Source organism: Anomaloglossus baeobatrachus, chromosome 1 (assembly GCF_048569485.1).
Source record: "Anomaloglossus baeobatrachus isolate aAnoBae1 chromosome 1, aAnoBae1.hap1, whole genome shotgun sequence".
In the NCBI taxonomy this organism is placed as follows: Eukaryota; Metazoa; Chordata; class Amphibia; order Anura; family Aromobatidae; genus Anomaloglossus; species Anomaloglossus baeobatrachus.
Window position 1 is genome coordinate 941,125,582 of NC_134353.1, and position 27,116 is coordinate 941,152,697.

Sequence of the window (27,116 nt, forward strand, 5' to 3'; positions counted from 1 at the left end):
CCAAAAAAGGACGGCGCCTTCCGTCCTGTTCTGGACCTAAAACTGCTCAACAAGCATGTGAACGCCAGGCGGTTCCGGATGGAATCCCTCCGCTCAGTCATTGCCTCAATGTCCCAAGGAGATTTCCTAGCATCAATAGACATCAAAGATGCTTATCTCCACGTGCCGATTGCTACGGAGCACCAACGCTTTCTACGCTTCGTGATAGGAGACGACCATCTTCAGTTCGTGGCTCTGCCATTTGGTCTGGCGACAGCCCCTCGGGTGTTCACCAAGATCATGGCAGCAGTGGTAGCAGTCTTGCACTCTCACGGACACTCTGTGATCCCTTACTTGGACGATCTACTGGTCAAGGCACCCTCTCAGGAGGCATGCCAACTCAGCCTGAATTTTGCACTGGAGACTCTCCAGGCGTTCGGGTGGATCATCAACTTCCCAAAGTCAAATCTGTCACCGACCCAATCACTAACGTATCTTGGCATGGAGTTTCATACTCTCTCAGCGATAGTGAAGCTTCCGCTGGACAAGCAGCGGTCTCTACAGACTGGGGTGCAGGCTCTCCTTCAAAGTCAGTCGCACTCCTTAAGACGCCTCATGCACTTCCTCGGGAAGATGGTGGCGGCAATAGAGGCGGTTCCGTTTGCGCAGTTTCATCTGCGTCCACTTCAATGGGACATTCTCCGCCAATGGGACGGGAAGTCAACATCCCTGGACAGGAAAGTCTCCCTTTCCCAGACGGCCAAAGACTCTCTGCAGTGGTGGCTCCTTTCCACCTCATTATCACAGGGAAGATCCTTCCTACCACCGTCCTGGGCGGTGGTCACGACAGACGCGAGTCTGTCAGGGTGGGGAGCAGTGTTTCTCCACCACAGGGCTCAGGGTACGTGGACTCAGCAGGAGTCCATCCTTCAGATCAATGTTCTGGAAATCAGAGCAGTGTTTCTTGCCCTACTAGCCTTCCAGCAGTGGCTGGAAGGGAAGCAGATCCGAATTCAATCGGACAACTCCACAGCGGTGGCATACATCAATCACCAAGGGGGGACACGCAGTCGGCAAGCCTTCCAGGAAGTCCGGCGCATTATGATGTGGGTGGAAGCCACGGCCTCCACCATATCCGCAGTTCACATCCCCGGCGTAGAAAACTGGGAAGCAGACTTCCTCAGTCGCCAGGGCATGGACGCAGGGGAATGGTCCCTTCACCCGGACGTGTTTCAGGAAATCTGTCGCCGATGGGGAAGGCCGGACGTCGACCTAATGGCGTCCCGGCACAACAACAAGGTCCCAACCTTCATGGCACGGTCTCGCGATCAAAGAGCTCTAGCAGCAGACGCCCTAGTGCAAGATTGGTCGCAGTTCCGGCTCCCTTATGTGTTTCCACCTCTGGCACTCTTGCCCAGAGTGCTACGCAAGATCAGATCCGACTGCAGCCGCGTCATACTCGTCGCTCCAGACTGGCCGAGGAGGGCGTGGTATCCGGATCTGTGGCATCTCACGGTCGGCCAACCGTGGGCACTACCAGACCGACCAGACTTACTGTCCCAAGGGCCGTTTTTCCATCGGAATTCTGCGGCCCTGAACCTGACTGTGTGGCCATTGAGTCCTGGATCCTAGCGTCTTCAGGCTTATCCCAAGGGGTCGTTGCCACCATGAGACAGGCTAGGAAGCCCACGTCTGCTAAGATCTACCACAGAACGTGGAGGATATTCTTATCCTGGTGCTCTGCTCAGGGAGTGTCTCCCTGGCCATTTGCATTACCTACCCTTCTTTCTTTCCTGCAATCTGGGTTAGAAAAAGGTTTGTCGCTCGGCTCCCTTAAAGGACAAGTCTCGGCGCTATCCGTCTTTTTTCAGAGGCGTTTGGCACGCCTTCCTAAGGTGCGCACGTTCCTGCAGGGGGTTTGCCATATTGTACCCCCGTACAAGCGGCCGTTGGATCCATGGGATCTGAACAGGGTACTAGTTGCCCTCCAGAAGCCGCCCTTCGAGCCTCTGAGGGAGGTTTCACTCTCTAGACTATCACAGAAAGTGACTTTTCTAGTAGCGATCACATCTCTTCGGAGAGTGTCTGAGCTAGCAGCGCTGTCTTCCAAGGCTCCCTTCCTGGTCTTCCACCAGGACAAGGTAGTGCTGCGCCCCATTCAGGAGTTTCTCCCGAAGGTGGTATCCTCTTTTCATCTTAATCAGGATATCTCTTTGCCTTCGTTTTGTCCTCATGCAGTTCATCGGTATGAGAAGGATTTACATTTGTTAGATCTGGTGAGAGCACTCAGAATCTACATTTCCCGCACGGCGCCCCTGCGCCGTTCGGATGCACTCTTTGTCCTTGTCGCTGGTAAGCGCAAAGGGTCGCAGGCTTCTAAGGCCACCCTGGCTCGATGGATCAAAGAACCAATTCTTGAAGCCTACCGTTCTGCTGGGCTTCCGGTTCCATCAGGGCTGAAGGCCCATTCTACCAGAGCCGTGGGTGCGTCCTGGGCATTGCGACACCAGGCTACGGCTCAACAGGTGTGCCAGGCAGCTACCTGGTCGAGTCTGCACACTTTCACCAAACATTATCAGGTGCATACCTATGCTTCGGCGGACGCCAGCCTAGGTAGAAGAGTCCTGCAGGCGGCAGTTGCCTCCCCGTAGGGGAGGGCTGTCTTGCAGCTCTAACATGAGGTATTTCTTTACCCACCCAGGGACAGCTTTTGGACGTCCCAATCGTCTGGGTCTCCCAATAGAGCGCCGAAGAAGAAGGGAATTTTGTTACTTACCGTAAATTCCTTTTCTTCTAGCTCTTATTGGGAGACCCAGCACCCGCCCTGTTGTCCTTCGGGATTTTTGGTTTGTTTGCGGGTACACATGTTGTTCATGTTGAACGGTTTTCAGTTCTCCGATGTTACTCGGAGTGAATTTGTTTAAACCAGTTATTGGCTTTCCTCCTTCTTGCTTTTGCACTAAAACTGGTGAGCCAGTGATCCCACTGGGGGTGTATAGCCAGAAGGGGAGGGGCCTTACACTTTTTAGTGTAATTGCTTTGTGTGGCCTCCGGAGGCAGTGCTATACACCCAATCGTCTGGGTCTCCCAATAAGAGCTAGAAGAAAAGGAATTTACGGTAAGTAACAAAATTCCCTTCTTTTGCGACCTGTACCTCTTGTGCGGCTATGTTGCCTGCGGGTTCCACCTACCCTCACTGTGAGCAATGCTCAACCCCTGTTTCGCTTGCTCAGCCGGAGCCTCGGTCACTAGTGGGCCCCTCGGCTCATGTAGACCCCCCTGCTCCCCCTGTCCAGGCGGCAGGGACAGAGTTTGCTGCGTTTGCTGAGAAACTCTGAGTCACTTTCACAATCCATGGCTCAGTCTATGGACAAATGGTCTGCCAAGCTGCTAGAAGCTTTGCAGTCCAGACCGGTCCTTACACAGGCCCCGGTCCCCGTTAGCTCGTCGCCTCCAGGCCCCTCTCGGTCCGCGCCGCAGCGTGCTCCCAGGTTGGGCCCTAGGTCCCACGCGGAGGACTCCTGCCCGGATCTCAGTCCCAGACAGACTAAGCGGGATCGCTGGGAATCTTCCCCGACTTCTTCACGCTGTTCGGGTTCCCAGCCCGAGGACTCTCTGGAGGACGAGGCGGACGTCGCAGCTCAGGGCTCTGAACCTGACGTTGCTCTCAATCTTGATACACCTGAAGGGGACGCCTTAGTTAATGATCTTATCTCGTCCATTAACCAGGTGTTAGATCTGTCTCCCCCGCCTCCACCTGTAGAGGAGTCTGCTTCTCAGCAGGAGAAACACCAGTTTCGGTTCCCCAAACGTACACGGAGTGCTTTTTTCGATCACTCTAACTTCAGAGATGCTGTCCAGAAGCCCAGAGCGGTTCCGGACAAGCGCTTTACTAAGCGCCTCACTGACACACGTTACCCCTTCCCCTCTGACGTAGTTAAGGGTTGGGCTCAGTGTCCCAAGGTGGATCCTCCAGTCTCTAGATTGGCGGCTAGATCTGTAGTATCAGTGGCAGATGGCTCATCGCTAAAGGATGCCACTGACAGGCAGATAGAGCTCCTGGTGAAATCCATCTTTGAAGCCACGGGCGCGTCTTTTGCCCCGGCCTTTGCAGCCGTGTGGGCACTCCAGGCTATCTCAGCTTGTCTGGCTGAGATTAATGCAGTCACACGTAATTCTGCTCCGCAGGTTGCGTCTCTGACTTCTCAAGCGACAGCTTTTTCTTCCTACGCCATGAACGCAGTCCTAGACTCTGCTAGCAGTACAGCGGTGGCATCCGCTAATTCTGTGGCAGTCCGCAGGGCCATGTGGCTGCGCGAATGGAAGGCAGACTCGGCCTCCAAGAGGTTCTTAACCGGTTTGCCGTTTTCTGGCGACCGATTGTTTGGCGAACGATTGGATGAGATTATTAAGGAATCCAAGGGAAAGGACTCCTCCTTACCCCAGTCCAAACCTAAGAGACCTCAGCAACGGAAAATTCAATCGAGGTTTCGGTCCTTTCGTCCCTCCGCCAAGCCCCAGTCCTCTTCGTCCAACAGGCCGGAGAAAGGCCAGAGGAACTCCTATGCGTGGCGGTCTAAGTCACGCCCCCAAAAGGCCGCCGGAGGCACTGCCTCCAAGGCGGCCTCCTCATGACTCTCGGCATCCCCGAACCGCATCCTCGGTCGGTGGCAGGCTCTCCCGCTTTTGCGACGCCTAGTGGCCACATGTTCAAGACCGATGGGTGAGAGACATTCTGTCTCACGGTTACAGGATAGAGTTCAGCTCTCGTCCTCAGACTCGTTTCTTCAGAACCTCTCCGCCCCCCGCTCGGGCCAACGCACTTTTTCAGGCAGTGGCCACTCTGAAAACAGAGGGAGTTGTGATCCCGGTTCCCCCTCAGGAACATGGTCGCGGCCTTTACTCCAACTTGTTCGTGGTGCCAAAGAAGGACGGATAATTCCGCCCCGTTCTGGACCTCAAATTGCTCAACAGACATGTGAGCACCAGACTGTTTCGGATGGAATCTCTCCGCTCGGTCATCGCCTCGATGTCACAAGGAGACTTCCTAGCATCGATCGACATCAAGGATGCTTCTCTCCATGTGCCGATCGCACCCGAACATCAACGCTTCTTGCGTTTCGCCATCGGGAACGAGCACCTTCAGTTCGTGGCATTGCCTTTCGGCCTGGCGACAGCCCCACGGGTATTCACCAAAGTCATGGCATCCGTAGTGGCGGTCCTACACTCTCAGGGCCACTCAGTGATTCCCTACTTAGACGATCTCCTAGTCAGGGCACCTTCTCGGGCGGCGTGTCAACACAGCCTTACAGTCGCTCTGGCGACTCTCCAGCAGTTCGGGTGGATAATCAACTTCCCAAAATCCCAGTTGACACCGATCACCAATCACTGACTTACCTCGGAATGGAGTTTCATACACAGTCAGCGGTAGTCAAGCTACCGCTGGACAAACAGCTGTCCCTCCAGGCAGGGATACAATCTCTTCTTCGGGGTCAGTCATACCCCTTGAGGCGCCTCATGCACTTCCTGGGGAAGATGGTGGCAGCGATGGAGGCAGTGCCGTTCGCGCAATTCCATCTGCGGCCACTCCAATGGGACATTCTCCGCAAATGGGACAGGAGGTCGACTTCCCTCGACAGGAACGTCTCTCTGTCCCTTGCAACCAAGACGTCTCTTCAGTGGTGGCTCCGTCCCAATTCTCTATCGCAAGGAAGATCCTTCCTACCCCCAACCTGGGCTGTGGTCACCACGGACGCGAGCCTGTCAGGGTGGGGAGCGGTTTTCCGCCACCACAAGGCTCAGGGAACCTGGACTCCGGTAGAGTCCTCCCTTCAGATCAATGTTCTGGAGATAAGGGCGGTGTATCTAGCCCTATTGGCCTTCCATCGGTGGCTGGAGGGCAGACAGATCCGTATACAGTCGGACAACGCCACGGCCGTCGCATACATCAACCATCAGGGAGGCACGCGCAGTCGTCAGGCCTTCCAGGAAGTCAGGCGGATTCTGCAGTGGGTGGAAGCCACAGCCTCCACGATCTCCGCAGTGTACATCCCGGGCGTAGAAAACTGGGAAGCAGATTTTCTCAGTCGTCAGGGCATGGATGCGGGGGAATGTTCTCTTCACCCAGACGTGTTTCGAGAGATCTGTCGCCGCTGGGGAACGCCGGACGTCGATCTCGTGGCGTCACGACACAACAACAAGGTCCCGGCCTTCATGGCACGGTCTCAGGATCACAGAGCTCTGGCGGCGGACGCATTAGTTCAGGATTGGTCGCAGTTTCGACTGCCTTATGTGTTTCCTCCTCTGGCGATGCTGCCCAGAGTGTTACGCAAGATCAGGTCCGACTGTCGTCGCGCCATTCTCGTCGCTCCAGATTGGCCGAGGCGATCGTGGTACCCGGATCTGTGGCATCTCACGGTGGGTCAACCGTGGGCGCTTCCAGACCGGCCAGACTTGCTGTCACAAGGGCCGTTTTCTTTGTCGCTCCATTGGGAGACCCAGACAATTGGGTGTATAGCTTCTGCCTCCGGAGGCCACACAAAGCATTACACTTTAAAAAGTGTAACCCCTCCCCTCTGCCTATACACCCTCCCGTGCATCACGGGCCCATCAGTTTTTTTGCTTTGTGTTGAAGGAGGCTGACACATTCACGCAAGCTCCACATTTTAGTCAGCAGCAGCTGCTGACTTTGTCGGATGGAAGAAAAGAGGGCCCTAACAGGGCCCCCGGCATGCTCCCTTCTCACCCCACTCTGGTCGGCGGTGCTGTTAAGGTCGAGGTACCCATTGCGGGTACAAAGGCTGGAGCCACATGCCGTTATCCTTCCCCATCCCTTAGGGGCTCTGGGTGAAGTGGGATCCTAACCGGTCACCATACACTGGGACCGGGCTCCCTCCGCAGCCCCTGGGGGAATCTGACTGACAGGAGCCGGGTATCATCAGGGACAGGGCCCTGCTACTCTGAGATACTCTGTGTCCCCTTGGGGACGGCGCATAGAGCGCCTGTGTAAAGGACGCTGCAGCAGCTGCTGGGTGTTTTTTGTGACCGGGACTACCGCGCAGACCGCGCTTGTTTCCCGGCCACATTACTAACTTTAGTCCCCGGCTTTTGCGGCCTAGTACCGCATACTCCCGCCCCCGGGCCTGCCAGTCAGGGGTAAGGGCGGGACGCTTGACTAGACGTCAGCGGTGAGGGCTGGAGCATACTTAGGTATCCTCCTCCCCCCTCACTGAGCACTGCGGGGCACCAGATTCCCGCACTTTCTGAGGCACGCCCACGGCTCCCTCCTCCTCTCAGAACGCCGGCAGCCATTGCTATCAGCACTTCTGCAGGTGGAGAACGTCAGACCGAGCTCCACAGCTCTGGGAGGCCCAGGCAGGGAATCTGGTGGACACACAACCGCTGAGGGCGGTCGGTAAGCCGCACCTGTTACCAGGTGCTGGCCCCCCTGGGTGCCGAACTGTATATATATATCCTTACTGTGTATGCATTTACTCTGTTCGGCCGCAGTAATTGTTTTTGGCTATATACCCTCACTGTTTGCTCTAGGAGGAGACAACAGCATGTCGTCCGCAAAAAGCAAGGGTGCCAAGGCACAGGCTTATTTTGCAACCTGTACCTCTTGTGCGGCTATGTTACCTGCAGGTTCCACCTACCCTCATTGTGTGCAATGCTCGGCCCCTGTGACACTCACTCAGCCGGAGCCTCAGGCACTGGTGGGACCCTCGGCCCAGGTAGAACCACCGGCTACCACTGTCCAGGTGGCAGGGACAGAGTTTGCAGTGTTGGCTGACAAACTTTCTGAGTCACTTTCTCAATCCATGACTCAGTGTATGGATAGATGGTCTGCCAAGATACTTGAAGCTTTGCAGCACAGACCGGTAACACAGGCCCCGGGCACTGTGGAATCATTGCCCCCAGGCCCCCCTCGGTCGGAGCAGCAAAGTGCTCCTGGGGTGACTACTAGGTCCCACGGTGAGGACTCCGACACGGACCGCAGTCCCAGACCGGCTAAGCGGGCTCGCTGGGAGCTTCCCTCGACTTCATCACACTGCTCAGGGTCGCAGCATGAGGACTCTCTAGAGGATGAAGCGGATGTGGCAGATCAGGGCTCTGATCCTGACGCTGCTCTCAATCTTGATACACCTGACGGGGACGCCATAGTAAATGACCTTATAGCGTCCATCAACCAGGTGCTAGAACTTTCTCCTCCAGCTCCTCCGATTGAGGAGTCAGCTTCTCAGCAGGAGAAATTCCAATTTCTTTTTCGCTCTATTGGGAGACCCAGACAATTGGGTGTATAGGCTATGCCTCCGGAGGCCGCACAAAGTACTACACTTAAAAGTGTTAGGCCCCTCCCCTTCTGCCTATACACCCCCCGTGCTCCCACGGGCTCCTCAGTTTTTGCTTTGTGCGAAGGAGGTCAGACACGCACAGCACAGCTCCACAGATTAGTCAGCAGCAGCTGCTGACTAGGTCGGATGGAAGAAAAGTGGGCCCATATAGGGCCCCCAGCATGCTCCCTTCTCACCCCACTTTTGTCGGCGGTGTTGTTAAGGTTGAGGTATCCATTGCGGGTACGGAGGCTGGAGCCCACATGCTGTTTTTCCTTCCCCATCCCCCTTAGGGCTCTGGGTGAAGTGGGATCTTATCGGTCTCCAGGCACTGAGACCGGGCTTCATCCACAACTCCTGTGGAGCCTGATGGATAGGAGCCGATACCGTTCAGGGACATGGCCCTGCATCTTAAAGGTACTCTGTATCCCTATGGGGACCGCGCACGGCATCACCTCAGCTTTGCTGGGTGTGCTAGTGCACCGGGGACCACGGCGCTGACCGGGTCTATATGTGCCATTACACACTCAGCGTCGCTGAGTGTGTTTATATGTAAGGGCTACCGCACTGACCGCCGTTGCCACGGGACACTGCGGCGCGGCTGGGACTTGTAGTTCGCCGGGGACTTTCACGCGACCGCGCTTTTACGGCGGCCGCGTTTATTACTACAGTCCCCGGCTTCATTGCGGCCTAGTTTCCCTTTTTTTCTCCCGCCCTCAGCCCTGACAGGCAGGGGAAGGGCGGGACGCTGCACGGAGCGAGCAGCAATGAGGGCTGGAGTATGATTTACATGCTCCACTCCCCTCACTGTGCACAGTGTGAGCGCCCGTTTCGCGCTCTTTCTAGGCCACGCCCACAGCTTCCTCAGCTCGTCAGGACGCCGCAGCCATTCCTGTCAGCTCCACCGACGCTGCAGAGAGGGACATATTCATGGGAGACCCAGACACGGTCTCTGGTGGCCTCACAACCGCTTAGGCGGCTGGTAAGCAGCACATGTGGAGCTAGCCCCATGGTGCTGTATTGTATTGGTACATTATTTGTGTACTGTATATAATTTACACTGTATGAGCACAGTTCTTTCTGGCTATATACCCTATTGTGTTACTCAGGGAAAACTATAGCATGGCGCCCATAAAAGGCAGGGGTGCCAAAACACAGGCTTATTATGTTGCCTGCGCCGCATCGACCCCTGTGACACTTCCTCAGCCGGATCCTCTGCTAAGAGGGGCCCAGGGGGAGCCACCTGTTGACACTGTCCAGGTGACGGGGACTGAGTTTGCAGCCTTTAAGGATCAACTCTCTGAGACTATGGCTAAGATACTAGAAGCCTTGCAGTCCAGACCAGTATCTCAGCAAAGGGACTCTGTTGAATCATTGTTCCCTGACCCCCCTCAGTTGGACCAACAATGTCCTCACGGGGTATCTCATACATCCCAGACGGAGGGTTCGGACTTAGAACCTAGCCCCAGGTCGTCTAAGCGGGCCCGCTTAGAATTTCCCTCGACATCATATTGTTTAGGGTCTCAGCGGGGGGATTCTCTGGTTGATGATGCGGAAACAGCTGATCAGGATTCTGATCCTGGGAGCGCTCTCAATCTTAATTCTCCAGACGGGGACGCCATAGTGAATGATCTTATTGCATCCATTCATCAGTTGCTGGATATTCTTCCCTCAGCCCCTCCGGCGGAGGAGTCTGATTCTCAGCAGGAGAAATTTCGCTTCAGGTTCCCCAAGCGTACATAGAGTATGTTTCTAGACCACTCTGATTTCAGAGAGGCAATCCAGAATCACCATGCTTGTCCGGATAAGCGTTTCTCTAAGCGCCTTAAGGATACACGTTATCCTTTTCCCCCGGAAGTGGTTAAAGGTTGGATTCAATGTCCCAAAGTGGATCCTCCAATCTCCAGACTGGCGGCTAGATCCATACTTGCAGTGGAAGATGGGGCCTCGCTTAAAGATGCCACTGACAGGCAGATGGAGCTCTGGATGAAATCCATCTATGAAGCTATCGGAGCTTCTTTTGCCCCAGCATTCGCAGCCGTATGGGCGCTACAAGCTATATCAGCAGGTCAAGCGAAAATTGAAGCGGCCGCGCCACAAGTGGCTTCCATTACCTCCCAGACCTCGGCAATTGCGTCTTACGCTATGAATGCTGTCCTGGACTCTGTGAGCCGTACGGCAGTTGCGACCGCCAATTCGGTAGTAGTCCGCAGGGCCTTGTGGCTACGGGAGTGGAAGGCAGATTCCGCTTCCAAAAAGCGTTTAACCGGTTTGCCAATTTCTGGCGACAGGCTCTTTGGCGAGCGCCTGGATGAAATCATCAAACAATCCAAGGGAAAGGATACATCCTTACCCCAGCCCAAGCAGAACCTCTCCCAACAGAGGAGAGGGCAGTCGAGGTTTCGGTCCTTTCGGGGCGCGGGCAGGTCCCAATTCTCCTCGTCCAAAAGGTCTCAGAAAGAACAAAGGAACTCTGATGCATGGCGGTCTAAGTCACGTCCTAAAAAGGCCATTGGGAGCACCGCTAACAAAGCGGCTGCCTCATGACTTTCTACCTCCTCTAGTAGCATCCTCGGTCGGTGGCAGGCTCTCCCGCTTTTGCGACACCTGGCTGCCACAAATAAAAGACCGCTGGGTGAGAGACATTCTCTCTCACGGTTACAAGATAGAGTTCATCTCTCGTCCCCGACTCGATTCTTCCGGTCCTCTCCGCCTCCCGAGCGAGCCGAGGCTCTTCGGCAGGCGCTGGGCACCCTGAAGGCAGAAGGAGTGGTGGTCCCTGTTCCTCTTCAGCAACAGGCCCACGGTTTTTACTCCAACTTGTTTGTGGTCCCAAAGAAGGACGGGTCCTTCCGTCCTGTCCTGGACCTGAAACTTCTCAACAAACACGTAAAGACCAGGCGGTTCCGGATGGAATCCCTCCGTTCCGTCATCGCCTCAATGTCCCAGGGAGATTTCCTTGCATCGATCGATATCAAAGATGCTTATCTCCACGTTCCGATTGCCCCAGAGCACCAGCGCTTCTTGCGCTTCGCCATAGGAAACGAACACCTGCAGTTCGTGGCACTGCCATTCGGCCTGGCAACAGCCCCACGGGTTTTCACCAAGGTTATGGCTACTGTAGTAGCGGTCCTCCATTCTCAGGGTCACTCTGTGATCCCGTACTTGGACGATCTGTTGATCAAGGCACCCTCTCAAGAGGCATGCCAACACAGCCTCGACGCTACCCTGGAGACTCTCCAGAGTTTCGGGTGGATCATCAATTTTCCAAAGTCAAATCTGACACCGACCCAATCGCTCACATACCTTGGCATGGAGTTTCATACCCTCTCAGCGATAGTGAAGCTTCCGCGGATCAAGCAGCGGTCACTACAGACAGGGGTACAATCTCTCCTTCAAGGCCAGTCACACCCCTTGAGGCGCCTCATGCACTTCCTGGGGAAGATGGTGGCAGCAATGGAAGCAGTCCCTTTCGCGCAGTTTCACCTGCGTCCTCTTCAATGGGACATCCTACGCAAATGGGACAGGAAGCCGACGTCCCTCGACAGGACCGTCTCCCTCTCTCAGGCGACCAAAGCTTCCCTTCGGTGGTGGCTTCTTCCCACTTAATTATCGAAGGGGAAATCCTTCCTACCCCCATCCTGGGAAGTAGTCACGACGGACGCAAGTCTGTCAGGGTGGGGAGCGGTTTTTCTCCACCACAGGACTCGGGGTACGTGGTCCCGGCAAGAGTCCTCGCTTCAGATCAATGTTCTGGAAATTCGGGCAGTGTATCTTGCCCTGAAAGCGTTCCAGCAGTGGCTGGAAGGCAAGCAGATCCGAATTCAGTCGGACAATTCCACAGCGGTGGCATACATCAACCACCAAGGCGGCACACGCAGTCGACAAGCCTTCCAGGAAGTCCGGCGGATTTTGATGTGGGTGGAAGCCACGGCCTCCACCATATCCGCAGTTCACATCTCAGGCGTGGAAAACTGGGAAGCAGATTATCTCAGTTGCCAGGGCATGGACGCAGGGGATTGGTCCCTTCACCCGGACGTGTTTCAGGAGATCTGTTGCCGCTGGGGGGTGCCGGACGTCGACCTCATGGCGTCCCGGCACAACAACAAGGTACCAACGTTCATGGCACAAGATCCCAGAGCTCTGGCGGCAGACGCCTTAGTTCAGGATTGGTCGCAGTTTCAGCTCCCTTATGTGTTTCCTCCGCTGGCACTGTTGCCCAGAGTGTTACGCAAGATCAGGGCCGACTGCCGCCGCGCCATCCTCGTCGCTCCAAACTGGCCGAGGAGGTCGTGGTACCCGGATCTGTGGCATCTCACGGTCGGCCAACCGTGGGCACTACCAGACCGACCAGACTTGCTGTCTCAAGGGCCGTTTTTCCATCTGAATTCTGCGGCCCTCAACCTGACTGTGTGGCCATTGAGTCCTGGATCCTAGCGTCTTCAGGGTTATCTCAAGAAGTCATTGCCACTATGAGACAGGCTAGGAAACCAACGTCCGTCAAGATTTATCACAGGACGTGGAAAATTTTCCTGTCGTGGTGCTCTGCTCAGGGTTTTTCTCCCTGGCCATTTGCATTACCTACTTTTCTGTCCTTCCTTCAATCTGGACTGGAAAAGGGTTTGTCGCTCGGTTCCCTTAAGGGACAAGTTTCAGCGCTCTCTGTGTTTTTCCAGAAGCGCCTAGCTAGACTTCCACAGGTACGCACGTTCCTGCAGGGAGTTTGTCACATCGTTCCACCTTACAAGCGGCCGTTAGAACCCTGGGATCTAAACAGGGTGCTGATGGTTCTTCAGAAACCACCATTCGAGCCAATGAGAGATATCTCCCTCTCACGACTTTCGCAGAAAGTGGTTTTTCTAGTAGCAGTCACTTCTCTTCGGAGAGTGTCTGAGCTAGCAGCGTTGTCGTGCAAAGCCCCTTTTCTGGTTTTTCACCAGGACAAGGTGGTTCTACGTCCGGTTCCGGAATTTCTCCCTAAGGTGGTATCCCCCTTTTCATCTCAATCAGGATATTTCCTTACCCTCTTTTTATCCTCATCCAGTTCACCAATGTGAAAAGGATTTGCACTTGTTAGATCTGGTGAGTAAATCTATATAGGAGAGAGAAGGCGCAATAGGGTCTTACCCGATATATTGGGTGGGAAAGATCATGTAAAAGTGGTGCACTCACCTGATCGAGTTGTGCCAGTCACAACTCCTTTAACAGCATAACGTGAGCGCCAAAAAGGTCCAGCAGCAGCCCTGTTGCACAAGTAGAATATCAACAGAAGAAAAAAGACAGGTATTTTGCCGCGCTTGAAGGCCATAGACTATGATGTCAGGCAAATGATTCTTTTTATTTCATCCTACGCGTTTCGGAGACCACAACTGTCTCCTTCAGGGAAAGGAACCCTGGCCAGCGTAAAGGATCACAGGCTTCCAAATCAACCCTGGCTCGGTGGATCAAGGAGTCAATTATCGAAGCTTACCGTTCGGCTGGGCTTCCGGTTCCCTCAGGGCTGAAGGCCCATTCTACCAGAGCCGTGGGAGCGTCCTGGGCTTTGAGGCACCAGGCTACGGCTCAACAGGTGTGTCAGGCGGCTACCTGGTCGAGCCTGCACACTTTCACGAAGCACTATCAGGTGCATACCTATGCTGCGGCGGATGCCAGCCTAGGTAGACGAGTCCTTCAGGCGGCGGTTGCCCACCTGTAGGAAAGGGCCGTTTTACGGCTCTCTTACGAGGTATTATTTTACCCACCCAGGGACTGCTTTTGGACGTCCCAATTGTCTGGGTCTCCCAATAGAGCGAAAAAGAAGGGAATTTTGTTTACTTACCGTAAATTCCTTTTCTTCTAGCTCTAATTGGGAGACCCAGCACCCGCCCCTGTTTTTTTGTGTACACATGTTGTTCATGTTGAATGGTTTCAGTTCTCCGAGTTTCCTTCGGATTGAAGTTACTTTAAACCAGTTTATAATTATTTTCCCTCCTTCTTGCTTTTGCACCAAAACTGAGGAGCCCGTGGGAGCACGGGGGGTGTATAGGCAGAAGGGGAGGGGCTTAACACTTTTAAGTGTAATACTTTGTGCGGCCTCCGGAGGCATAGCCTATACACCCAATTGTCTGGGTCTCCCAATTAGAGCTAGAAGAAAAGGAATTTACGGTAAGTAAACAAAATTCCCTTCTTCGTTTTCCCAAACGTACACGGAGTGCGTTTTTCGATCACTCCAACTTCAGAGATACAGTCCAGAAACACCGAGCTTTTCCGGACAAGCGCTTTACTAAGCGCCTTAATGACACACGTTATCCCTTCCCCACTGACGTAGTTAAGGGTTGGGCTCAGTGTCCCAAGGTGGATCCTCCAGTCTCTAGACTGGCGGCTAGATCCATAGTAGCAGTGGCAGATGGTTCATCGCTCAAGGATGCCACTGACAGGCAAATAGAGCTCCTGATGAAATCCATCTATGAAGCCATAGGCGCGTCTTTTGCTCCGGCATTCGCAGCCGTATGGGCAATCCAAGCTATCTCAGCTTGTCTGTCTGAGATTAATGCAGTCACACGTGCCTCTACTCCGCAGGTGGTGTCTTTAACCTCTCAGGCGTCGGCTTTTTCGTCCTACGCCATGAACGCGGTCCTGGACTCTGCGAGCCGTACAGCGGTAGCATCCGCCAATTCAGTGGCAGTCCGCAGGGCCATGTGGCTACGCGAATGGAAGGCAGACTCTGCTTCCAAGAAGTTCTTAACCGGTTTGCCATTTTCTGGCGACCGTCTGTTTGGCGAGCAATTGGATGAAATCATTAAACAATCCAAGGGAAAGGACTCGTCCTTACCCCAGTCCAAACCAAACAGGCCTCAACAACGGAAGATACAACCGAGGTTTCGGTCCTTTCGGCCCTCAGCCAGGTCTCAATTCTCCACGTCCAACAGGCCACAGAAGGGCCAGAGGAACTCTGATTCATGGCGGTCTAAGTCACGTCCTAAGAAGACCGCCGGAGGAACCGCCCCCAAGGCGGCCTCCTCATGACTTTCGGCCTCACCAAACCGCATCCTCGGTCGGTGGCAGGCTCTCCCGCTTCTGCGACGCCTGGCTGCCACATGTCCAAGACCGATGGGTGAGAGACATTTTGTCTCACGGTTACAGGATAGAGCTCAGCTCTCGTCCTCCGACTCGTTTCTTCAGAACATCTCCGCCCCCCCGAACGAGCCGATGCTCTTTTTCAGGCGGTGAGCACTCTGAAGACAGAAGGAGTTGTGATCCCCGTTCCCCTTCAGGAACGTGGTCGCGGTTTTTACTCCAACTTGTTTGTAGTGCCAAAAAAGGACGGATCATTCCGTCACGTTCTGGACCTCAAACTGCTCAACAGACACGTGAAAATCAGACGGTTCCGGATGGAATCTCTCCGCTCTTTCATCGCCTCGATGTCCCAAGGAGACTTTCTAGCATCAATCGACATCAGGGATGCTTATCTCCACGTGCCGATTGCACCAGAGCATCAGCGCTTCCTGCGTTTCGCCATCGGAGACGAACACCTTCAGTTCGTGGCTCTGCCTTTCGGCTTGGCAACAGCCCCACGGGTCTTCACCAAGATCATGGCAACAGTGGTGGCAGTTCTACACTCTCAGGGACACTCTGTGATCCCTTACTTAGACGATCTTCTAGTCAGGGCACCCTCCCGGGTAGCATGCCAACACAGCCTGAATACTGCTCTGGAGACTCTCCAGAGGTTCGGGTGGATCATCAATTTCCCAAAGTCACAATTGACTCCGACACAATCGCTAACTTACCTCGGCATGGAGTTTCATACTCTCTCAGCAATAGTGAAGCTCCCACTGGACAAACAGCGTTCACTACAGACAGGGGTGCAATCTCTCCTTCAAGGCCAGTCACACCCCTTGAGGCGCCTCATGCACTTCCTAGGGAAGATGGTGGCAGCAATGGAGGCAGTTCCATTTGCGCAGTTTCATCTGCGTCCACTCCAATGGGACATTCTCCGCAAATGGGACAGGAGGTCGACGTCCCTCGACAGGAACGTCTCCCTGTCTCGGGCAGCCAAAGTCTCTCTTCAATGGTGGCTTCTTCCCACTTCTCTGTCGAAAGGAAAATCCTTCCTGCCCCCATCCTGGGCGGTGGTCACGACGGACGCGAGTCTGTCAGGGTGGGGAGCGGTTTTTCTCCACCACAGGGCTCAGGGCACCTGGACTCAGCCAGAGTCCGCCCTTCAGATCAATGTTCTGGAGATAAGAGCAGTGTATCTAGCCCTAAAGGCGTTCCAGCCGTGGCTGGAAGGCAGGCAGATCCGAATTCAGTCGGACAACGCCACGGCGGTGTCGTACATCAATCACCAAGGCGGCACACGCAGTCGTCAGGCCTTCCAAGAAGTTCGGCGGATTCTGCTGTGGGTGGAAGCCACAGCCTCCACCATCTCCGCAGTTCACATCCCGGGCGTAGAAAACTGGGAAGCAGACTTTCTCAGTCGCCAGGGCATGGACGCAGGGGAATGGTCTCTTCACCCGGACGTGTTTCAAGAGATTTGTTGCCGCTGGGGAACGCCGGACGTCGACCTGATGGCGTCCCGGCACAACAACAAGGTCCCGGCATTCATGGCACGGTCTCAAGATCACAGAGCTCTGGCGGCAGACGCATTAGTTCAGGATTGGTCGCAGTTTCGACTGCCTTATGTGTTTCCTCCTCTGGCACTGCTGCCCAGAGTGTTACGCAAAATCAGGTCCGACTGCCGCTGCGCCATCCTCATCGCCCCAGACTGGCCGAGGAGGTCGTGGTACCCGGATCTGTGGCATCTCACGGTGGGTCAGCCGTGGACACTACCAGACCGACCAGACTTGCTGTCTCAAGGGCCATTTTTCCATCTGAATTCTGCGGCCCTCAACCTGACTGTGTGGCCATTGAGTCCTGGATCCTAGCGTCTTCAGAGTTATCTCAAGCGGTCATTGCCACTATGAGACAGGCCAGGAAACCAACGTCCGCCAAGATCTACCACAGGACGTGGAGGATCTTCTTATCCTGGTGTTCTGATCAGGGTTTTACTCCCTGGCCGTTTGCTTTGCCCACTTTTTCTTCGGCGCTCCATTGGGAGACCCAGACGATTGGGTGTATAGCTACTGCCTCCGGAGGCCACACAAAGCATTACACTAAAAAGTGTAAGGCCCCTCCCCTTCTGGCTATACACCCCCAGTGGGATCACTGGCTCACCAGTTTTCTGCTTTGTGCGAAGGAGGTCAGACATCCACGCATAGCTCCACTGTTTAGTCAGCAGTAGCTGCTATGTCGGATGGAAGAAAAGAGGGCCCATATAGGGCCCCCAGCATGCTCCCTTCTCTCCCCACTTGTGGTTTGTAAGGTTGAGGTACCCATTGCGGGTACGGAGGCTGGAGCCCACATGCTGTTTTCCTTCCCCATCCCCCTGAGGGGCTCTGGGGAAGTGGGATCTTACCGGCCCCCAAGCCCGGAGGCCGGGCTCCATCCACAGACCCAGTGAACCTGCTGGATACGGAGCTGTGTACCGTTCAGGGACAAGGCCCTGCAACTTTCAGGTACTCTGTGTCCCCGTACAGGCAGGCACGCACACGCCAGACTTGCTGGGTGTGTTAGTGCGCCGGGGACAGTAGCGCTGTACGCTGGGGTTTGGAGTCACAGCAGCTTAGCTGGGTGACGTCATATGCTGGGAACTACCGCGCCGGCCACTCTCGGAGCGGCGGCGCGGCTGGGACTTGTAGTGCGCCGGGGACTTAGCGCCGACCGCGCTTTTACGGCGGCGGCGCTTATAAATTTAGTCCCCGGCTTTTGCGGCCCTGGCTCCGCTTCGTTCCCGCCCCCTCCCTGTCAATCAGGGAAGGGGAGAGACGCTGTACGTTTACTCAGTGCCGAGGGCTGGAGCCTTATTTACATGCTCCAGCCCTCTCACTAGGCACAGTGGGACGCAGGTTTCCCGCTTTTAGTCTGGCACGCCCAGGGCCCGCCCCCCCCTCCACAGGACGCCGGCAGCCATTCCTGCATGCAGTCTGGCTGGAGGACGGACACAGGCTCTGGGAGACCCAGACTAGGGATTTCTGGCGACCACACACCCGCGTTTAGCGGGCGGTAAGCAGCACTTTAGTGCTGGCCCCACTTAGTGCCACAGTGTGTATTGGTGTACTTTTTCCTGTACCAGATATATATATACTGCACTGTAAGGTCGCTTCTTGGCTGTATACCCTATATTGCTCTGGGGAGACAACAACATGTCATCCACAAAACGCAAGGGTGCCAAGGCACGGGCTGTATACACTGTTTGTACAGCATGTGGGGCTAATCTACCAGCAGGCTCCAACGACTCTCATTGTGTGCAATGTTCAGTCCCAGTGGCACTTCGTCAGCCAGAGCCTATGGTGGTGGTAGCCCAGGCAGAGACGCCTGTGAACCCTGCCCCGGTGACGGGGACAGAATTTGCAGTCTTTGCTGATAAAATGTCTGTGACTATGACAAAAATCCTGGAGACCTTGCAGTCCAGGCCAGTTGCTCAGACCATGGACACCGCTGTGCCTATGTTCCCCGGTCCCCCTCAGTTGGAACTAATCCGTACTTCAAGGGGGTCACCGGCATCACAGGCTGAGGGCTCTGATTCTGATGACAGTCCCAGCCCGCCTAAGCGAGCTCGCTGGGAGAGACCCTCCACGTCATCACGCGGGTCAGGGTCTCAGCGAGAAGGGTCTCTATATGATGAGACAGAGGGGGGTGATCAGGAGTCTAGCCCTGACACCGCACTCAATTTGGATACGCCAGATGGTGACGCCATGGTAAATGACCTTATTGCGGCCATCAATAGGCTGTTGGATATTTCTCCCCCAGCCCCTTCAGCAGAGGAGGCAGCTGCTCAGCAGGAGAAATTCCATTTCCTGTATCCCAAGCGTAAATTGAGTACTTTTCTGGACCACTCTGACTTCAGAGCGTCAATCCAGAAACACAATGCTTATCCGGACAAGCGTTTTTCCAAACGTCTTAAGGATACACGTTATCCCTTTCCCCCTGACGTGGTCAAACGCTGGACCCAGTGTCCAAAAGTGGACCCTCCAATATCCAGGCTGGCAGCTAGATCCATAGTTGCAGTGGAGGATGGGGCTTCACTTAAAGATGCCAATGACAGACAGATGGACCTCTGGTTGAAATCTGTCTATGAAGCTATTGGCGCGTCGTTTGCTCCAGCATTCGCGGCCGTGTGGGCGCTCCAAGCTATTTCAGCTGGTCTGGCACAGGTGGACTCTTTCATACGTCCAGCAGTGCCGCAAGTGGCGTCCTTAACTACGCAAATGACTGCGTTTGCGACCTACGCTATTAATGCGGTACTGGACTCTACGAGCCGTACCGCAATGGCATCCGCCAACTCTGTAGTTTTGCGCAGAGCCTTGTGGTTAAAAGAATGGAAAGCAGATTCTGCTTCTAAAAAATGTTTAAAGGGAACCTGTCATCAGGAATTTGGCTTTCAACCTAAACGTTTCCCCCTCTGCAGCTCCTGGGCTGCATTCTAGGAAGGTTTTTGTACTTTTTGTGCCCCTTTTTAAACCAAAATAAACACTTTATAAACTTGTACCTTTCTGTTTGAAAATCTTGTTAATTTTCCATGGGGGCGGGCCGTGTGGCGTCCGTTGCTGTATCTTACGCCGTCCCCCATGCTCCAAATCATGCCTCATAACGCCGCCCACTGCGCCGAGGTCCCGTGCACGCCGGGACACCTAGTGACGTGGTCGCATGCACGAGAGTATGGGCGGCGCTGTGATTGCATCGCAAGTGCCCGCCCATACTCTCGTGCCCGCCCTTTCCCCCACTGCCTCCAGCGTTCTGCGCCGGCCCGACGTCACCTCCTTCCCATCGTACCCTGCAGCAGGAAATAGATGGGAGGAGCGGAGCACAGGAGAAGCAGAGGATCTGAGCGACGTACAGAGGGGAGAGCGCGCACACGAGAGTATGGGCGCGCACTTGCGATGCAATCACAGCGCCGCCCATACTCTCGTGCCTGCGACCACGTCACTAGGTGTCCCGGCGTGCACGGGATCTCGGCGCAGTGGGCGGCGTTATGAGGCATGATTTGGAGCATGGGGGACGGCGTAAGCTACAGCAACGGACGCCACACGGCCCGCCCCCATGGAAAATTAACAAGATTTTCAAACAGAAAGGTACAAGTTTATAAAGTGTTTATTTTGGTTTAAAAAGGGGCACAAAAAGTACAAAAACCTTCCTAGAATGCAGCCCAGGAGCTGCAGAGGGGGAAACGTTTAGGTTGAAAGCCAAATTCCTGATGACAGGTTCCCTTTAACCAGCTTGCCATTATCTGGAGACAGACTGTTTGGTGAGCAATTGGCGGAAATCATTAAACAGTCCAAAGGTAAGGACTCTTCCTTACCCCAGCCCAGATCAAGCAAACCTCAACAGAGGAAGTGGCAGTCAAAGTTTCGGTCCTTTCGAGGCTCGGGCAAGCCCCAATTCTCCTCGTCCAAAGGGACTCAGAAAGAGCAAAGGAGCTCTGATTCCTGGCGGGCCCACTCACGCCCCAAGAAAGCAACCGGAGGTTCCGCTTCCAAGACGGCTGCCTCATGACTTTCGGCCGCCTCCCTCCGCATCCTCGGTCGGTGGCAGGCTCTCCCGCTTTTGCGACATTTGGCTGCCACAGGTCAAAGACCGGTGGGTAACAGACCTTTTGTCTCACGGGTACAGGATAGAGTTCAGTTCTCGTCCTCCGCCTCGGTTCTTCAGAACTTCCCCACATCCCGACCGAGCAGATGCCCTTCTGCAGGCGGTGAATTCTCTAAGAGCAGAAGGAGTGGTGGTCCCTGTTCCTCTTCGGAAACAAGGACAAGGTTTTTACTCCAATCTCTTTGTGGTGCCAAAAAAGGACGGCTCATTCCGTCCTGTTCTGGACCTGAAACTGCTCAACAAGCATGTGAACGCCAGGCGGTTCCGGATGGAATCCCTCCGCTCAGTCATTGCCTCAATGTCTCAAGGAGATTTCCTAGCATCAATAGACATCAAAGATGCTTATCTCCACGTGCCGATTGCTACAGAGCACCAACGCTTTCTACGCTTCGTGATAGGAGACGACCATCTCCAGTTCGTAGCGCTGCCATTTGGTTTAGCGACAGCCCCACGGGTGTTCACCAAGGTCATGGCGGCAGTGGTAGCAGTCCTGCACTCTCAGGGACACTCTGTGATCCCTTACTTGGACGATCTACTTGTCAAGGCACCCTCTCAAGAGGCATGCCAACTCAGCCTGAATGTTGCACTGGAGACTCTCCAGACGTTCGGGTGGATCATCAACTTCTCAAAGTCAAATCTGTCACCGACCCAATCCCTGACGTATCTTGGCATGGAGTTTCATACTCTCTCAGCGATAGTGAAGCTTCCGCTGGACAAGCAGCGGTCACTACAGACTGGGGTGCAGGCTCTCCTTCAAAGTCAGTCGCACTCCTTAAGACGCCTCATGCACTTCCTCGGGAAGATGGTGGCGGCAATGGAGGCGGTTCCGTTTGCGCAGTTTCATCTGCGCCCACTTCAATGGGACATTCTCCGCCAATGGGACGGGAAGTCTACATCCCTGGACAGGAAAGTCTCCCTTTCCCAGACAGCCAAAGACTCTCTGCAGTGGTGGCTTCTTCCCACCTCATTATCACAGGGAAGATCCTTCCTACCACCGTCCTGGGCGGTGGTCACGACAGACGCGAGTCTGTCAGGGTGGGGAGCAGTTTTTCCTCCACCACAGGGCTCAGGGTACGTGGACTCAGCAGGAGTCCACCCTTCAGATCAATGTTCTGGAGATCAGAGCAGTGTATCTTGCCCTACTAGCCTTCCAGCAGTGGCTGGAAGGAAGGCAGATCCGAATTCAGTCGGACAACTCCACAGCGGTGGCATACATCAACCACCAAGGGGGGACACGCAGTCGGCAAGCCTTCCAGGAAGTCCGGCGGATTCTGATGTGGGTGGAAGCCACGGCCTCCACCATATCCGCGGTTCACATCCCCGGCGTAGAAAACTGGGAAGCAGACTTCCTCAGTCGTCAGGGCATGGACGCAGGGGAATGGTCCCTTCACCCGGACGTGTTTCAGGAAATCTGTCGCCGCTGGGGAAGGCCGGACGTCGACCTAATGGCGTCCCGGCACAACAACAAGGTCCCAACCTTCATGGCACGGTCTCGCGATCACAGAGCTCTGGCGGCAGACGCCTTAGTGCAAGATTGGTCGCAGTTCCGGCTCCCTTATGTGTTTCCACCTCTGGCACTCTTGCCCAGAGTGCTACGCAAGATCAGATCCGACTGCAGCCGCGTCATACTCGTCGCCCCAGACTGGCCAAGGAGGGCGTGGTATCCGGATCTGTGGCATCTCACGGTCGGCCAACCGTGGGCACTACCAGACCGACCAGACTTACTGTCCCAAGGGCCGTTTTTCCATCGGAATTCTGCGGCCCTGAACCTGACTGTGTGGCCATTGAGTCCTGGATCCTAGCGTCTTCAGGATTGTCCCAAGGGGTCGTTGCCACCATGAGACAGGCTAGGAAGCCCACGTCCGCTAAGATCTACCACAGAACGTGGAGGATATTCTTATCCTGGTGCTCTGCTCAGGGAGTGTCTCCCTGGCCATTTGCATTGCCTACCTTTCTGTCTTTCCTGCAATCTGGGTTAGAAAAAGGTTTGTCGCTCGGCTCCCTTAAAGGGCAAGTCTCGGCGCTATCCGTCTTTTTTCAGAAGCGTCTAGCACGTCTTTCTAAGGTGCGCACGTTCCTGCAGGGGGTTTGTCATATCGTACCCCCGTACAAGCGACCGTTAGATCCATGGGATCTGAACAAGGTGCTAGTTGCCCTCCAGAAGCCGCCCTTCGAGCCTCTGAGGGAGGTTTCACTTTCTAGACTATCACAGAAAGTGGCTTTTCTGGTAGCGATCACATCTCTTCGGAGAGTGTCTGAGCTAGCAGCGCTGTCATCCAAGGCTCCCTTCCTGGTCTTCCACCAGGACAAGGTAGTGCTGCGCCCCATTCAGGAGTTTCTCCCGAAGGTGGTATCCTCTTTTCATCTTAATCAGGATATCTCTTTGCCTTTTTGTCCTCATGCAGTTCATCGGTATGAGAAGGATTTACATTTGTTAGATCTGGTGAGAGCACTCAGAATCTACATTTCCCGCACGGCGCCCCTGCGCCGTTCGGATGCACTCTTTGTCCTTGTCGCTGGTAAGCGCAAGGGGTCGCAGGCTTCTAAGGCCACCCTGGCTCGATGGATCAAAGAACCAATTCTTGAAGCCTACCGTTCTGCTGGGCTTCCGGTTCCATCAGGGCTGAAGGCCCATTCTACCAGAGCCGTGGGTGCGTCCTGGGCATTGCGTCACCAGGCTACGGCTCAACAGGTGTGCCAGGCAGCTACCTGGTCGAGTCTGCACACTTTCACCAAACATTATCAGGTGCATACCTATGCTTCGGCGGACGCCAGCCTAGGTAGAAGAGTCCTGCAGGCGGCAGTTGCCTCCCCGTAGGGGAGGGCTGTCTTCGCAGCTCTAACTTGAGGTATTCTTTACCCACCCAGGGACAGCTTTTGGACGTCCCAATCGTCTGGGTCTCCCAATGGAGCGCCGAAGAAGAAGGGAATTTTGTTACTTACCGTAAATTCCTTTTCTTCTAGCTCCTATTGGGAGACCCAGCACCCGCCCTGTTGTCCTTCGGGATTTTTGGTTGTTTTTTCGGGTACACATGTTGTTCATGTTGAATGGTTTTCAGTTCTCCGACGTTACTTCGGAGTGAATTTGTTTAAACCAGTTATTGGCTTTCCTCCTTCTTGCTTTTGCACTAAAACTGGTGAGCCAGTGATCCCACTGGGGGTGTATAGCCAGAAGGGGAGGGGCCTTACACTTTTTAGTGTAATGCTTTGTGTGGCCTCCGGAGGCAGTAGCTATACACCCAATCGTCTGGGTCTCCCAATAGGAGCTAGAAGAAAAGGAATTTACGGTAAGTAACAAAATTCCCTTCTTTGTCATTCCTTCAATCCGGAATGGACAAGGGTTTGTCTCTCGGCTCTCTCAAGGGACAAGTATCGGCGCTTTCCGTGTTTTTTCAAAAGCGTCTAGCCAGGCTTCCGCAGGTACGCACGTTCCTGCAGGGAGTTTGCCACATAGTCCCTCCTTACAAGCGTCCGCTAGAACCCTGGGATCTTAATAGGGTGCTAACGGCTCTTCAGAAACCACCCTTCGAGCCGATGAGGGACGTTTCTCTTTCACGTCTTTCGCAGAAGGTGGTCTTCCTAGTGGCAGTCACATCACTTCGGAGAGTGTCTGAGCTAGCAGCGCTGTCATGCAAAGCCCCCTTCCTTGTGTTTCACCAGGATAAGGTGGTTCTGCGTCCGGTCCCGGATTTTCTCCCTAAGGTGGTATCTCCTTTTCATCTCAATCAGGATATCTCCTTACCTTCCTTTTGTCCTAATCCAGTTCACCAATGTGAAAAGGATTTGCACTTGTTAGATCTTGTGAGAGCACTCAGACTCTACATTTCTCGTACGGCGCCCCTGCGCCGTTCTGATGCGCTCTTTGTCCTTGTCGCTGGCCAGCGTAAAGGGTCACAGGCTTCCAAGTCAACCTTGGCTCGTTGGATCAAGGAACCGATTCTTAAAGCCTACCGTTCGTCTGGGCTTCCGATTCCTTCAGGGCTGAAAGCCCATTCTACCAGAGCCGTGGGTGCGTCCTGGGCATTGCGGCACCAGGCTACGGCTCAGCAGGTGTGTCAGGCAGCTACGTGGTCTAGTCTGCACACTTTCACGAAACACTATCAGGTGCATGCCTATGCTTCGGCAGACGCCAGTCTAGGTAGGCGAGTCCTTCAGGCGGCGGTTGCCCACCTGTAAGAGGGGGCCGTTTTCGGCTCTTTTTATCGAGGTATTGCTTTACTCACCCAGGGACTGCTTTTGGACGTCCCAGTTGTCTGGGTCTCCCAATGGAGCGACAAAGAAGAAGGGAATTTTGTTTACTTACCGTAAATTCCTTTTCTTCTAGCTCCTATTGGGAGACCCAGCACCCGCCCCTGTGCCCTTCGGGCTGGTTGTTCTTTTGTGTACACATGTTGTTCATGTTGAATTGTTCTTTTGGTTCATGGTTTTCAGTTCTCCGAATATCCTTCGGATTGAATTTACCTTAGACCAATTTATAAGTTTCCTCCTTCCTGCTTTTGCACCAAAACTGAGGAGCCCGTGATGCACGGGGGGGGTGTATAGGCAGAGGGGAGGGGTTACACTTTTTAAAGTGTAATACTTTGTGTGGCCTCCGGAGGCAGAAGCTATACACCCAATTGTCTGGGTCTCCCAATAGGAGCTAGAAGAAAAGGAATTTACGGTAAGTAAACAAAATTCCCTTCATATATTATAAATATAATCTAAAAATAATACGTGTGTGTGTGTATATATATATATATAAAAATAATAAATTATTGTCATAATTTTAATAATTATGGCTGCTTGTTGTCATTTAGTAAGAAATGCCCAAAGTCTAAAATGGTGTCATTGGTTTCTTTACTAGAAATTGGTGAATGAGACATTCCAGAAGCTCTGGTTCACACCGACCCCCCAAAATGATAAAGTTGCCATGACCAGAAAAATCCTGAATATAACGGACGTGGTAAGTGATTCTGAAAGCTGCGGATGGGCGTTGCGTCACTAGGATTAAATGTCTTGATTAACCCGGACCTTGTTTTTTTGTTTTTCCCCGTTAGGTCGCTGCGTGCCGAGACACGGGATACGACTGGTTTGAACAACTGCTTCAAAATGTGAGAACAAGAAGCGTGCAGATCTTAAAGATGATGGAAATTTACTTGTAAAGAGTAAAAACTGACTATTTTCTTCTCCCAGCTGTTAAAAGCAGAAGAGGATTCCTCGTACAAACCTGTGAAAAAAGCCTGCACGCAGCTGGTGGACAACCTGGTGGAGCACATCCTCAAGTATGAGGAGTCCATGGCTGGTGGGTAGACCGTCGAGGAACTTTCTTTGTTTAGTAGAAGCTCTTTGTGATTTATTAATTTAATTTTTATTTATTTATTTTTTAAGATTCAGACAATAGAGGCGTGAACTCCGGGCGGCTGGTGGCTTGTATCACCACTCTGTTCCTATTTAGTAAAATCAGGCCTCAGTTGATGGTAAAACATGCCATGACCATGCAGCCGTACCTCACCACTAAATGTAGCGTAAGTATTCCTGGGGATTTGTCTTTAACAATTTATGCACACGGTAATTAGGATCCCGTGATTAAAACCTCGTCTTAATTCTATTTTCACAGACACAGAATGATTTCATGGTAATATGCAACGTAGCTAAAATCCTGGAGCTGGTCGTGCCACTGATGGAACATCCGAGCGAGACCTTCCTCGCCACTATCGAGGAGGATCTCATGAAACTAATCATCAAGTATGGCATGACGGTACGTGTCTGGAAATCGCCTGCTGTGATTTTGTGTACTATATACTGTAGTTGTCAGTTTATAAGACGCACTCCAAATTTAGAGACAAAAAAAATGGGTCCATCTTATAATCTGATGGTGTCTTACCAGATGGGTGGTGGGGAGCAGGGCGGTGCAGCTGTCGGGTGTCCCAGATGCTATCCAGAATGGAAGCTGGCCTGGGGCTGAGGGTGATGAAAGCTTCAAATAATGGTGCCCGAATGACCATCAATGACAAGCAAGATCAAATCTGTGCACGCGCCACGTCTGGACGCCATTTTGCTTAAGTTCACTTGCAGGGAGATCAATAGAGGCGGTGAGTGCGCAGATGAGATCTTGAGCCGCAAGGTCCATCTGTGCACACGCCTGCTCCGGGCGCCATT

The 27,116-nt window shown here is 53.9% G+C and overlaps 1 protein-coding gene across 3 annotated transcripts in view; it reads left to right on the plus strand.

The window, feature by feature from the left end:
- Nucleotides 1-27,116, plus strand: part of NIPBL (NIPBL cohesin loading factor) — a 400,749-nt gene that overhangs the window by 298,670 nt on the left and 74,963 nt on the right. For all 3 annotated transcript variants that reach the window (XM_075328597.1, XM_075328583.1, XM_075328589.1), the window contains exons 31-35: nucleotides 25,822-25,920; nucleotides 26,015-26,068; nucleotides 26,151-26,259; nucleotides 26,346-26,482; nucleotides 26,575-26,715. In XM_075328597.1, the coding sequence (XP_075184712.1) occupies nucleotides 25,822-25,920; nucleotides 26,015-26,068; nucleotides 26,151-26,259; nucleotides 26,346-26,482; nucleotides 26,575-26,715 (540 nt within the window). The remainder of the gene's footprint in view (nucleotides 1-25,821; nucleotides 25,921-26,014; nucleotides 26,069-26,150; nucleotides 26,260-26,345; nucleotides 26,483-26,574; nucleotides 26,716-27,116) is intronic.